This window comes from Harmonia axyridis, chromosome 2 (genome assembly GCF_914767665.1).
Source record: "Harmonia axyridis chromosome 2, icHarAxyr1.1, whole genome shotgun sequence".
In the NCBI taxonomy this organism is placed as follows: domain Eukaryota; kingdom Metazoa; phylum Arthropoda; class Insecta; order Coleoptera; family Coccinellidae; genus Harmonia; species Harmonia axyridis.
The window spans coordinates 32,299,605-32,313,701 of NC_059502.1; the positions used below are offsets into that span (position 1 = coordinate 32,299,605).

Here is a 14,097-nt window from a genome sequence, read left to right on the forward strand (position 1 = left end):
AATCTGAAGTATAAGCACTCTAGACTGAGCCTTTTTGAGCACAGTTGTGTCATCAGCAAAAAGAACAAAGTCCGCATCGGGGTCACAACTTACAAGATCATTGACGTAGATGAGAAAAAGAAGCGGTCCGAGAACCGATCCCTGTGGCACACCACAATCAACACTCGACAAGTCAGAAATATCTCCCCCGAGATCAACACACTGCACCCTATCAGACAGATAGGAGCCCAAAAGGTCAATTGCACCCTGATCAAACCGATACCTCTGCAATTTATAAATAAGATGCTCTGTAGACACGCAATCAAAAGCCTTGCTCAAGTCACAGAAAAGTCCACCCACGTATAAACCATCACTATAACCTTCATTAATTATTTTCATAAGCTCTGTTATGGCAGCAGTTGTAGAGAGGCCGCCTCTGAAACCGAATTGGGAGCTATTAAAGAGGCAATTGTTCTCAAAATATGAGGTTAACTGCAGCTGCATAACCTTTTCCAAGACTTTCGAGAATAATGGTACAATCGATATTGGTCTATAGTTGTTGACCAACTGCACTGAACCCTTTTTATGAACAGGAACAACTCTTGCTACCTTAAGTATTTTCGGGAAGATGTTATTTTTCAAGCATAAATTGATCAATTTGGTAAGTGGACCAATTAATTCATTCACAAGACTCTTCAGTATTTTGGTATTGAATCCATAATAGTCTCGACTACTCTTATTATTTAGTTTTGAAATGATATCTCTAACCAAAGCCTCAGATACAAGGGAGAACTTAAACCGTATATCATGTAATTTGGACCCTATTGAACTACAGTAATTATCCATGAATTCCGCTGATGACTTTCTAGATGGTGGTATATTCGTGATGATCTCTTTGGGTGCATCAATGAAAAATTGGTTGAATTTATTGGCGGGGATATTATTTTTACATGTAATTTTTTTCTTCAACAGATTGGTATTACTTTTGACAACATTCCATACAGATCTTGGATTATAATTGTGTTTCCGGATATAGTTGTCATTGTATTGCTTTTTTGCAATCTTGATTTCGCGTCGATATAATTTTTGATATTCACTTACTATTTTCTTCGAATTAGGTGTCTTATAAACTTCAACAAGATCTCTATAAAAAATTAATCTCTCGCGCATATTCTTCAGATCATTACTGAACCAAGAAATAGGCAAGGAGTTAACAGAATGCTTATATGTTTTTGGCGGAAACGATAAATCTACACAATTCTTTATAAATGTAATAAACATATCAAACTTGCTCTCAGTACCAATATTAGTATCCTCTATAAAATCCCAACAAATATCCCTCACCAGATATTTGAGAGTATCCATTCCCATCCTAGTAAGTGGTCTGCACACAGTCACATTACTAACTCTCTGTGTTCCTACGTCACAAACAAATTCAGTCTCTATGCCCAAGTGGTCAGAGAAACCCAGATCAATCACGCAACCACTACATTCATCAACATTTGTGAAAATGTTATCCAAACATGCACTTCCTCTAGTAGCAGACGACACAATACCATGGAGCCCATATGAGGAAAAAAGATCCACGATCGCAGATTTATTAGTACTATCTCTGAGAAAATTAACATTAAAATCCCCCAGGACGAAAACACGAAAGTCACACCCATTTATTAATTCTAAAATACTTGCAATTACATCCAGAAAAATATTGAAGTTACCAAGTGGAGATCGATAAACAGCTATAATTAAGGTCTTTAATTGAGTGGACTGGATTGCACAAACTTCACTTTCCACTTCCACTGTTTTTGAGTTTATATCATTTCTGGGTATAAATTCATCAATATGAGAATTTCTAACAGCGGCCGCCACACCACCATGACCACGATGCCTACGGGAATAGGAGGAAATAATTGTGAAATCATGCAGCTTTACATGCTCCAGCTCCCTCATACACATCCAATGTTCACTGAACAAAACAATATCGTGATCTAGGCATAAAGCTTCTATTTGTTCAATCTTATTACGAAGACATTGGACATTTATATGAAGAAGCCTCAGCCTTAGACTATGCTGTCCCTTCTCCCCCCCTTCTGAAAAAAATTCTGAAAATTAAAAGGTCTTATAATTGCACCAGTAGGCCAAAAATCTTTATTATTCAACAATTTATAAATATCGTCATTAGGAGCGCCTATACTGAACGCAGAATTAGATCCTACAGTGTTCAATTTCTTAACGACAATATTCTCTGATGTCTTCAAATTACTCAAGTACTTTTGAACAGCCTCCTCCGAAACATCACCTGCAACTCTTCCAAGATATATCCACCGCTTTCTAGGTGCACCCTTGATGGTATCTTGTTCAGGGGCATTGATTCCAGTACACACTGTTGCTATCTTGCCTTTGCGTTTCGCAGTTACTACTTTCCATTCATTTGTTTTTTTGTCAGCTAATGGCTGTTCAGCATGACTATGGTCAACCTCATTGTTTACATTTTTGACATTCAAACTATCTGGACCCTTATTTGTTTTATTCATAGTTGCTCCCACATTTTTAGAACTTCTGGTTTTCCTAACATAGCCACCTTCGTTACCTATGTTCGAATCTTGCACAGATGCTTCGCTAATTAATTGCAGATTAGATACGTTCTTAGACCCAGATGTAGAACTGTTAGGTTGCTTATCCGCATTATAAGTTGTTGTAGTCGGAAAACAACTCTGTTTTTGTTGTGTTGGTATTTCAATTTTATTTATTATCAATTTCTGCAAATTAATTGTATAATCCAAATCATTTATGGACTTTTGCATTAATTCTTTTTCACGGTTCAAGTATAATATCTCCATTTTAAGTTTTTCATTATCATCATGTGGAATAACAGACGATTCACCCAATGTTTTCAGTTTTTCACAGCATGAATCGCAAAACCATTTCACATTTTTATTTTCCGAGAAAATTTTCAACCATGAATCCTTTAAAGATGCACATATTACATGCAGTTTCACTGCACATAATGCACATTTTATTAATTTGGTGTTAACCACAAAGTTATCAGAGCACTTCTTACATACATCCACACTCTCCAACATCTTGAAATACAATAATCATGACAACAAAACATTTTTGGATGAATTATTATTGGACTGCTGCCATTCTAGACGACATACTATTTTGAAACATCTGATTTTGTTAGATATCAATGGAAAATATCAATTCTGTGTTAATCCAATTCATTGTGATTCGTTGGATGTCGATTTCCAGAAGAGGAGTAGAAAAGAATTGCTTCATTTACGGTCCCGCAAAATAGCTCAATTCCAATCACAACCGGAATATTCTCTGGTGAGAATACTAAGTTCGACTGTAAGGGAAGTGTCCAGATTGTGTTGGAATCAAACATTGATAACAGCCATGTCTGAATTCAAGGAAAGAAAATTCCCAATTTACGGTCGTGAACTCAAATGCAAATTTGAAGCTGGGTTAAGACTATTCCTGGAACAACAAGCAGCTCATGAATTTTTCACTGTCGTCTCTAAAGGAAAGCTCAATTATTATACCATAATCGAAATTTTACAATACATACCAGTACATGAAGTGGGCAAATGTTCATTGACCTCGACCTAGCCAATCGAAGACCTCGTCCTCAAAAATGCTTTTTGTTGAAAGATAAATAAAAAAATTTTCAAAAGTGGAAGAAATTACTATAAAAACTAAGTGTAAAAGTATTATTTAGTCAATAGAATTTTATTGAATATTGTTATAATTTTTTCAAGGAATGATTAGAATTCAATATGTATATTTGTAAATATTTCAACTGTTTTGTATAAATATGAAAATAAAAATTTTTATTACAACCAAGTATCTAAACGGAGGTTTTCATTAGGTCGATTTAAGTTCATCGAATATTCGAATAATTTCATTCAATAATTGATTTGAATTAAATATGTATATTTGTAAATATTGCAATTATGTTATAATAAAATAAATGGATGAAAATATCTATTACATCAAAATATAAAAGCAATATACATATTCACAATCGATATTGTTTCATTCAATATTGTTGAGTGTATTTATGTTTTGTCAATATTTCAATAAAACTTATTGTTCTGTACACTCAGTTAGGTACATGTTACAATAATAATTCATTAATAATATTTACTTTGCAGAAATAAACAATTTCTTCAATATGTTATTGTTTTAATTATATTCATATAGTGCCATTTTCGCGTTTGCATAATGTAACAAAAAAATAAAATTGAGGTTAATTTATCCCTGACAATAATAAAATCAACCGAATAATTGAATCGATAACGAGTAATTGAAATACTCTGAAAGGTCTCTGCTAATGAAAAGTTTCAATATTTATATAAACTGATGTTTATTTTTAATGAGAATTAAATTTTATATACAGCTTATCGAATGAGCTGAGACAGGTGAGTGATCTACAGAAATCAATTGGAAGACACAGTGGTAGCAAAAATGTAGGAAGAGGTTAAAATTAAATTAGCAAAACGAGAATAGAGTTGACGCAAATGCAGAATAACAACATATTGTCCTTAATGATGATTTATGCAGGGTTGAACATGAGTAGTTGGCCATAGCCTAGTGGTGAATGAAGGTCATCCAAGCCTGTTAGAAAATTCAAAATTGAAACATGGATTCAAAATATTCAGTTTCTGATGAAAATTTATAATTTAATGATTACTTATAATGATAATTTATAATTAATTTTGACTTTGGCACCCAAAATACACAGAACATTATACTAGAAAACTGAAATTCTTGACTTCTCTATGATTACCGTCGAAAGTTTGCAACGTTGCCAAAACATATCTCCTTTTCATCTAAACATCGATAATTAGCAAACGGTGCAATCTGTATAAATTATAAACATCGATTAATACTGAACATTGATTATGGGAACAATGTTTATTTTTTGTTACACCGTACAAGTCCTTGAAATACAGGGTGATACTTGAAAATTTTCACACGAGAGTAGTAACCCTCAAACGGAATATTGCTCAAATGAAAATATCGTATAGGTATCACTTACATTTCGAAAAAAGTGCTTTTAAATGTCATAACGCATAAATGATCTTCCTACACGTTTATCTACGTTCCTGAAAACATTTATTACATTAATGATAAGTAAAAATTAGACATTTCGTATGAAATTTCAATGAGCAAATGTTTATAGATCCTTGTTCGGTCTTTTTTTCGATTTAATCAGATTGGATAGTCTTTATTATCTATTATACATTCAAAAGATTTTAAATTTAGGTCCAAAAATAAATCTTCCAGCGGTTGGAAGGTAACGATTGAAATATAATCAAATTAAACTTATCGTCTTGATCCATCAGCTTTACACAGTTAAAATTTCATTAACTGAATGATGATCACTAAAAGTGTAATTAAGACAAGTTCTGTAATACAATTTTGTCTATGACATTAAAAATTTTTTTTTTATTAATATTGATAACCGATGTCAATTTTTTATGAGTTCCAAAATGGGTAATGTAGATGATATTTATTTCTCGAAACAATCCTCATTACATTTGTGTCGTTGTATTTCATTTTCTGGAGGAAAATGCTTTTGGAGTGAACTGAATTAAAATTAATGAACAGACACAGCAATAGTAAATCTCATGTGGATAACGTCTGAAATCATACTAGCTAAACAAGATTCGATTTCGCACACATTCTGAAAAAGCAAAAAAAAAAAGAAACTTAAAACAGTATCTACAAACAAAGGTTAAGCACACATAATGCTTTCAATGAACAAATTTCCGATATACATTGTTCAGCATGTATTTGCCATAAACAAGACCAAAACATATACCTAGATGACATCAAGAACATCTTTTTTGCTTTATGACATATAGAGTGTTCAATGAAATAATTTAGCAATTTTTTGCTAGGTGTGGTGAGTTTGAAACAAAGGTTTCTGTTCTCAAATTATTGTATTTTGGGACTGAATTCGAATGTAATGTAGAATCCCTAAAAATATAAAAATGGAAATTGAAAACTTACAAAATAGCGGAAAATCTAAAAGGGTTTATTCTCTTGATGACAAATTGGATGTCATCATTAAAATTAATTCGATTTTTTACCGATTTCCACAAGAAAAAATTCAATAACAAATGATGTAATATTGCTCAAAAATAATAATTATACTTGATCACCATATTTTATCTTTTGATTTTTATGGATCTGAAACGAAACTGTGAAAACAATGAGGAAGTTAGAAAACATTTCTCTAACGATATAGGTGGTTTTTTGAGAAAATCATATTTTCGTATTTTATTCTACCCTCCTCATAAATTTTCAGGTCTAAATGAGTTTTTCGTACATTCACTGAAATGAAAGCTAATGATTTCAAATTATTTTCGAATTTTAGTTATCTTAATGGTTTAGGTCATTTCAAAATTGCATTAAAAATTACTCATTCTTAATGTTACTTGAAGTGAGGTTTTTGACGAATCTCTACCTGAATTTTGTTTTAAATAGTTGCCCTCTTCATAGAAGCCTCATTTTTATATATGATCCGAGTGAGAAGGTACTCCTATCTCCTATCGTTGAATTTTTTTTTTGAGTTTGTGAATCAATCTGACATAGACATCATGGAAGATTTTAAAGATCTAACAGAAAGTTTTATTCAAGACATGATTGTGAATTGTGGCTCTCATATTCCAATTTCTTATGTATATAGTTATATAAAATCGAAAAAGAGTGATATATCTTTTCAAAATTATTATTTAAAAGAGTTGATTAAGAAGAGGACAAGAACAAGATTTTCCTACAAGGATTACGGAATTATATTCTGCTTGCTGTGTAATGGAGCACAACCTTTTTCAACATGTGAATTAGACGACGAAATAACAATTTATGAGAGAGTTCTACAGATCAATGGTAAGTTTATTCATGCCTTTACATTATGGAAATGAAAAATATTATAAGAATTTTTACTACTTCTTATTATTTATTAATTTTTAAAATATGCCGGAATTTTGAATATATGTAGTACTACATTGATACTGAATTCAATATTATTCATCGTAAAATCCTCTTGCTCAGAATTTATAGATGTGAAGTGAATCATTATTCAAATTGTTTCTAAAAAGAAATGAACCTTATTCAAAATCAGTCAAAAGACATACCTAAATTGATCGTTTTTTGATTCCACCTAAAAAAGGAAAATACATATAAACATTTTCAATGTTTAACCTACTGTGTGAGTATAGATTTTCTAATTCTTTTCTCATTTTGTTTCAGATGTATATTTGATTGAACTATTCAAATGTTTCATTAATCCTCAAGACGTTCCATGTGAGAAGTCTCTGAAATTAATTTTAAATAATTTCGTTGATGATGAAGATTCCTTTTTGCGTCGACACACACCCTTGCACATGGCAGCCACATTGCCAAATGCGAACGTAACAATCACTCTTTTGAACAAGAAATTATGTTGTGAGGAGAAAACCACAAACGAGGAAACACCGATATTCTTTGCTGTGAAAAACAACCAGATGGAACAAGTGAAAACCCTTCTGAAATACGGAGCCGCAACCTCAGAGCGAGGGACATAAACAGCAATACAGTACTTCATGCATTATGTTCTGAAGAAGGAGAGATTAATATCGAACTGTTAGAATTTTTATTAAATGTCGGTTGTGACCCGAATTCATTTGGCAAAAATTCGTGTACCCCTTTACAGATGCTTGCTGAAAATGGAAGAATAAATAATGCATTGGAGTGTGCAGAATTACTGATCAGAAGAGGAGCTGATGTCAATTTGCAAAACCTTCACGGCGACACAGTTCTGCATACATTATCCTACTCTTGTGACGAATCCCAGTTCATTCTCTTTCTCGAATTACTGTTGAAGAGTAAAGCTGACACGAATATAGTCAATCATGACAACAAAACATTTTTGGATGAATTATTATTGGACTGCTGCCATTCTAGACGACATACTATTTTGAAACATCTGATTTTGTTAGATATCAATGGAAAATATCAATTCTGTGTTAATCCAATTCATTGTGATTCGTTGGATGTCGATTTCCAGAAAAGGAGTAGAAAAGAATTGCTTCATTTACGGTCCCGCAAAATAGCTCAATTCCAATCACAACCGGAATATTCTCTGGTGAGAATGCTAAGTTCGACTGTAAGGGAAGTGTCCAGATTGTGTTGGAATCAAACATTGATAACAGCCATGTCTGAATTCAAGGAAAGAAAATTCCCAATTTACGGTCGTGAACTCAAATGCAAATTTGAAGCTGGGTTAAGACTATTCCTGGAACAACAAGCAGCTCATGAATTTTTCACTGTCGTCTCTAAAGGAAAGCTCAATTATTATACCATAATCGAAATTTTACAATACATACCAGTACAAGAAGTGGGCAAATGTTCATTGACCTCGACCTAGCCAATCGAAGACCTCGTCCTCAAAAATGCTTTTTGTTGAAAGATAAATAAAAAAATTTTCAAAAGTGGAAGAAATTACTATAAAAACTAAGTGTAAAAGTATTATTTAGTCAATAAAATTTTATTGAATATTGTTATAATTTTTTCAAGGAATGATTAGAATTCAATATGTATATTTGTAAATATTTCAACTGTTTTGTATAAATATGCGAATAAAAATTTTTATTACAACCAAGTATCTAAACGGAGGTTTTCATTAGGTCGATTTAAGTTCATCGAATATTCGAATAATTTCATTCAATAATTGATTTGAATTCAATATGTATATTTGTAAATATTGCAATTATGTTATAATAAAATAAATGGATGAAAATATCTATTACAACAAAATATAAAAGCAATATACATATTCACAATCGATATTGTTTCATTCAATATTGTTGAGTGTATTTATGTTTTGTCAATATTTCAATAAAACTTATTGTTCTGTACACTCAGTTAGGTACATGTTACAATAATAATTCATTAATAATATTTACTTTGCAGAAATAAACAATTTCTTCAATATGTTATTGTTTTAATTATATTCATATAGTGCCATTTTCGCGTTTGCATAATGTAACAAAAAAATAAAATTGAGGTGAATTTATCCCTGACAATAATAAAATCAACCGAATAATTGAATCGATAACGAGTAATTGAAATACTCTGAAAGGTCTCTGCTAACGAAAAGTTTCATTATTTATATAAACTGATGTTTATTTTTAATGAGAATTAAATTTTATATACAGCTTATCGAATGAGCTGAGACAGGTGAGTGATCTACAGAAATCAATTGGAAGACACAGTGGTAGCAAAAATGTAGGAAGAGGTTAAAATTAAATTAGCAAAACGAGAATAGAGTTGACGCAAATGCAGAATAACAACATATTGTCCTTAATGATGATTTATGCAGGGTTGAACATGAGAAGTTGGCCATAGCCTAGTGGTGAATGAAGGTCATCCAAGCCTGTTAGAAAATTCAAAATTGAAACATGGATTCAAAATATTCAGTTTCTGATGAAAAATTATAATTTAATGATTACTTATAATGATAATTTATAATTTATTTTGACTTTGGCACCCAAAATACACAGAACATTATACTAGAAAACTGAAATTCTTGACTTCTCTATGATTACCGTCGAAAGTTTGCAGCGTTGCCAAAACATATCTCCTTTTCATCTAAACATCGATAATTAGCAAACGGTGCAATCTGTATAAATTATAAACATCGATTAATACTGAACATTGATTATGGGAACAATGTTTATTTTTTGTTACACCGTACAAGTCCTTGAAATACAGGGTGATACTTGAAAATTTTCACACGAGAGTAGTAACCCTCAAACGGAATATTGCTCAAATGAAAATATCGTATAGGTATCACTTACATTTCGAAAAAAGTGCTTTTAAATGTCATAACGCATAAATGATCTTCCTACACGTTTATCTACGTTCCTGAAAACATTTATTACATTAATGATAAGTAAAAATTAGACATTTCGTATGAAATTTCAATGAGCAAATGTTTATAGATCCTTGTTCGGTCTTTTTTCGATTTAATCAGATTGGATAGTCTTTATTATCTATTATACATTCAAAAGATTTTAAATTTAGGTCCAAAAATAAATCTTCCAGCGGTTGGAAGGTAACGATTGAAATATAATCAAATTAAACTTATCGTCTTGATCCATCAGCTTTACACAGTTAAAATTTCATTAACTGAATGATGATCACTAAAACTGTAATTAAGACAAGTTCTGTAATACAATTTTGTCTCTGACATTAAAAATTTTTTTTTTATTAATATTGATAACCGATGTCAATTTTTTATGAGTTCCAAAATGGGTAATGTAGAAGATATTTATTTCTCGAAACAATCCTCATTACATTTGTGTCGTTGTATTTCATTTTCTGGAGGAAAATGCTTTTGGAGTGAACTGAATTAAAATTAATGAACAGACACAGCAATAGTAAATCTCATGTGGATAACGTCTGAAATCATACTAGCTAAACAAGATTCGATTTCGCACACATTCTAAAAAAGCAAAAAAAAAAAGAAACTTAAAACAGTATCTACAAACAAAGGTTAAGCACACATAATGCTTTCAATGAACAAATTTCCGATATACATTGTTCAGCATGTATTTGCCATAAACAAGACCAAAACATATACCTAGATGACATCAAGAACATCTTTTTTGCTTTATGACATATAGAGTGTTCAATGAAATAATTTAGCAATTTTTTGCTAGGTGTGGTGAGTTTGAAACAAAGGTTTCTGTTCTCAAATTATTGTATTTTGGGACTGAATTCGAATGTAATGTAGAATCCCTAAAAATATAAAAATGGAAATTGAAAACTTACAAAATAGCGGAAAATCTAAAAGGGTTTATTCTCTTGATGACAAATTGGATGTCATCATTAAAATTAATTCGATTTTTTACCGATTTCCACAAGGAAAAATTCAATAACAAATGATGTAATATTGCTCAAAAATAATAATTATACTTGATCACCATATTTTATCTTTTGATTTTTATGGATCTGAAACGAAACTGTGAAAACAATGAGGAAGTTAGAAAACATTTCTCTAACGATATAGGTGGTTTTTTGAGAAAATCATATTTTCGTATTTTATTCTACCCTCCTCATAAATTTTCAGGTCTAAATGAGTTTTTCGTACATTCACTGAAATGAAAGCTAATGATTTCAAATTATTTTCGAATTTTAGTTATCTTAATGGTTTAGGTCATTTCAAAATTGCATTAAAAATTACTCATTCTTAATGTTACTTGAAGTGAGGTTTTTGACGAATCTCTACCTGAATTTTGTTTTAAATAGTTGCCCTCTTCATAGAAGCCTCATTTTTATATATGATTCGAGTGAGAAGGTACTCCTATCTCCTATCGTTGAATTTTTTTTTTGAGTTTGTGAATCAATCTGACATAGACATCATGGAAGATTTTAAAGATCTAACAGAAAGTTTTATTCAAGACATGATTGTGAATTGTGGCTCTCATATTCCAATTTCTTATGTATATAGTTATATAAAATCGAAAAAGAGTGATATTTCTTTTCAAAATTATTATTTAAAAGAGTTGATTAAGAAGAGGACAAGAACAAGATTTTCCTACAAGGATTACGGAATTATATTCTGCTTGCTGTGTAATGGAGCACAACCTTTTTCAACATGTGAATTAGACGACGAAATAACAATTTATGAGAGAGTTCTACAGATCAATGGTAAGTTTATTCATGCCTTTACATTATGGAAATGAAAAATATTATAAGAATTTTTACTACTTCTTATTATTTATTAATTTTTAAAATATGCCGGAATTTTGAATATATGTAGTACTACATTGATACTGAATTCAATATTATTCATCGTAAAATCCTCTTGCTCAGAATTTATAGATGTGAAGTGAATCATTATTCAAATTGTTTCTAAAAAGAAATGAACCTTATTCAAAATCAGTCAAAAGACATACCTAAATTGATCGTTTTTTGATTCCACCTAAAAAAGGAAAATACATATAAACATTTTCAATGTTTAACCTACTGTGTGAGTATAGATTTTCTAATTCTTTTCTCATTTTGTTTCAGATGTATATTTGATTGAACTATTCAAATGTTTCATTAATCCTCAAGACGTTCCATGTGAGAAGTCTCTGAAATTAATTTTAAATAATTTCGTTGATGATGAAGATTCCTTTTTGCGTCGACACACACCCTTGCACATGGCAGCCACATTGCCAAATGCGAACGTAACAATCACTCTTTTGAACAAGAAATTATGTTGTGAGGAGAAAACCACAAACGAGGAAACACCGATATTCTTTGCTGTGAAAAACAACCAGATGGAACAAGTGAAAACCCTTCTGAAATACGGAGCCAACCTCAGAGCGAGGGACATAAACAGCAATACAGTACTTCATGCATTATGTTCTGAAGAAGGAGAGATTAATATCGAACTGTTAGAATTTTTATTAAATGTCGGTTGTGACCCGAATTCATTTGGCAAAAATTCGTGTACCCCTTTACAGATGCTTGCTGAAAATGGAAGAATAAATAATGCATTGGAGTGTGCCGAATTACTGATCAGAAGAGGAGCTGATGTCAATTTGCAAAACCTTCACGGCGACACAGTTCTGCATATATTATCCTACTCTTGTGACGAATCCCAGTTCATTCTCTTTCTCGAATTACTGTTGAAGAGTAAATATTGGATTATATATTTGGGTTATATAAAATACAGAGTATTCACTAATACACAGATGATGATAATAATCGTTTATTCTCTAGACACTCAGTAAGTCTTAACTCTATCTCAAAAGCAAGTACAATTCACAAGGCAGAACGACCTGACAGAAGCCAGGTTGGAAGAGACTGTCACTCTAAAGTCTTGTCCCTGACCTTCGCTCTCGACCATCGAAGGTTCATTCTTGTTTTCTCTCTCGATGGCCCTCGATGGCCTCGCCACGCGCAGACTCGTAGCGCCACCGCACGACATGCAATAACACTATCAAGTGTAGGGTTGGTTGTCTCTCTCGTAATCTGTTCGGATGAAGTAATATTCTAACACTCCCTCCCTTCATCATCGAACTACAACCAGCATTCTCCACTCCAAGTCTAATCTATAAACAGAACTCAATTAGTTTATACTCTAGTCCCTAGAAATACTCTGAAAACAAAAATTCAATGAGTTAGTATTCAATCATTAGTTTTTGAGTTAATCTCTTATGACCGTCTGATGGTAAAGGTTTTATCATTATGTCATCCACATTCTCCTTGGTTGGAATCCATCTCACTGTGATTCTCTTTACTTCAACACATTGTTTTATGAAATCACCATGTGTTTCAGCCCTATGTTTTCTAAGTCCAGATTTCTCTCTATGTAGTAGGTCGTCATTTATTACCTCTAAATGATCATCAAATACTTTTAGTTTGTGACTACCATCTTTCTTGGTGCAGTCTCCAGCGGATTTGTTATCACACCAGACTGTTGTAGGAAACATCAGTTTTCCTATCACAAATCTAAGTACCTTCTTAAGAGTTATTAATTCTTGATAGGCATTATTCATGGCTAGGTATTCGGCTCTTTCAGTTGATGACAAGTCGGTATGGTCTCTAAATGTTGCATCGGTAAATGCCTCTTAGTATTCAGTTTGAGCGGTGAATTTAAGACTTAAATTCACAGTACCTTTCATATACCTGACGATTCTCTTTACACCTTTCCAATCAGCTTCGGTCGGCTTCATTTGTTTTCTCGTTAAATAGTTAACAGCAAACGTAGTGTCTACCATTTGATGGATACATTAAGCTACCAATAGCTTCTCTATAAGGAACTCTTTTCATCTCTATAAGGAACTCTTTTCATCTCTATAAGGAACTCTTTTCATCTTTAGTTTATCTCAGTCATCTTGTAGATTCTCCGATTGATTTCTCTTAATCCTATTTTCAATCTGTCTGGTTACCATAGGAGTATTTTGAGCATTGCAGTCATTCATATTTAATCTATCTAATATATTCATGGTATAATTTGATTGATTGATTTATATACCTCTCTTCTCGATTTCTCTTTATATTTATATCATTTCTCCTCCATGTATATAAACAAGTCCATGTATATCATTCTCTGAACCAAGTTTC

The 14,097-nt window shown here is 31.8% G+C and overlaps 2 protein-coding genes across 2 annotated transcripts; both read left to right on the forward strand.

Annotated features, from left to right (window-relative positions):
- Positions 1-5,480: 5,480 nt before the first annotated feature.
- LOC123673269 (ankyrin-2-like) lies at positions 5,481-7,559 on the forward strand. The gene is made up of 3 exons (XM_045607749.1): positions 5,481-5,484; positions 6,736-6,882; positions 7,246-7,559. The coding sequence occupies exons 1-3, from the start codon at positions 5,481-5,483 to the stop codon at positions 7,557-7,559; spliced, it is 465 nt and encodes a 154-aa protein (XP_045463705.1).
- A 3,840-nt stretch (positions 7,560-11,399) lies between these two features.
- On the forward strand, positions 11,400-12,761 carry LOC123673270 (putative ankyrin repeat protein RF_0381). The gene is made up of 3 exons (XM_045607750.1): positions 11,400-11,688; positions 12,052-12,663; positions 12,751-12,761. The coding sequence occupies exons 1-3, from the start codon at positions 11,400-11,402 to the stop codon at positions 12,759-12,761; spliced, it is 912 nt and encodes a 303-aa protein (XP_045463706.1).
- Positions 12,762-14,097: the final 1,336 nt, after the last annotated feature.

Bases quoted from the DNA above. Each gene is read 5' to 3' on its own strand.
- LOC123673269 (XM_045607749.1), top strand. The intron at 6,883-7,245 runs GTAAGTTTATTC...ATTTTGTTTCAG, and splicing joins GAGAGTTCTACAGATCAATG to ATGTATATTTGATTGAACTA.
- LOC123673270 (XM_045607750.1), top strand. From the start codon at position 11,400: ATGGAAGATTTTAAAGATCTAACAGAAAGTTTTATTCAAGACATGATT. The intron at 11,689-12,051 runs GTAAGTTTATTC...ATTTTGTTTCAG, and splicing joins GAGAGTTCTACAGATCAATG to ATGTATATTTGATTGAACTA.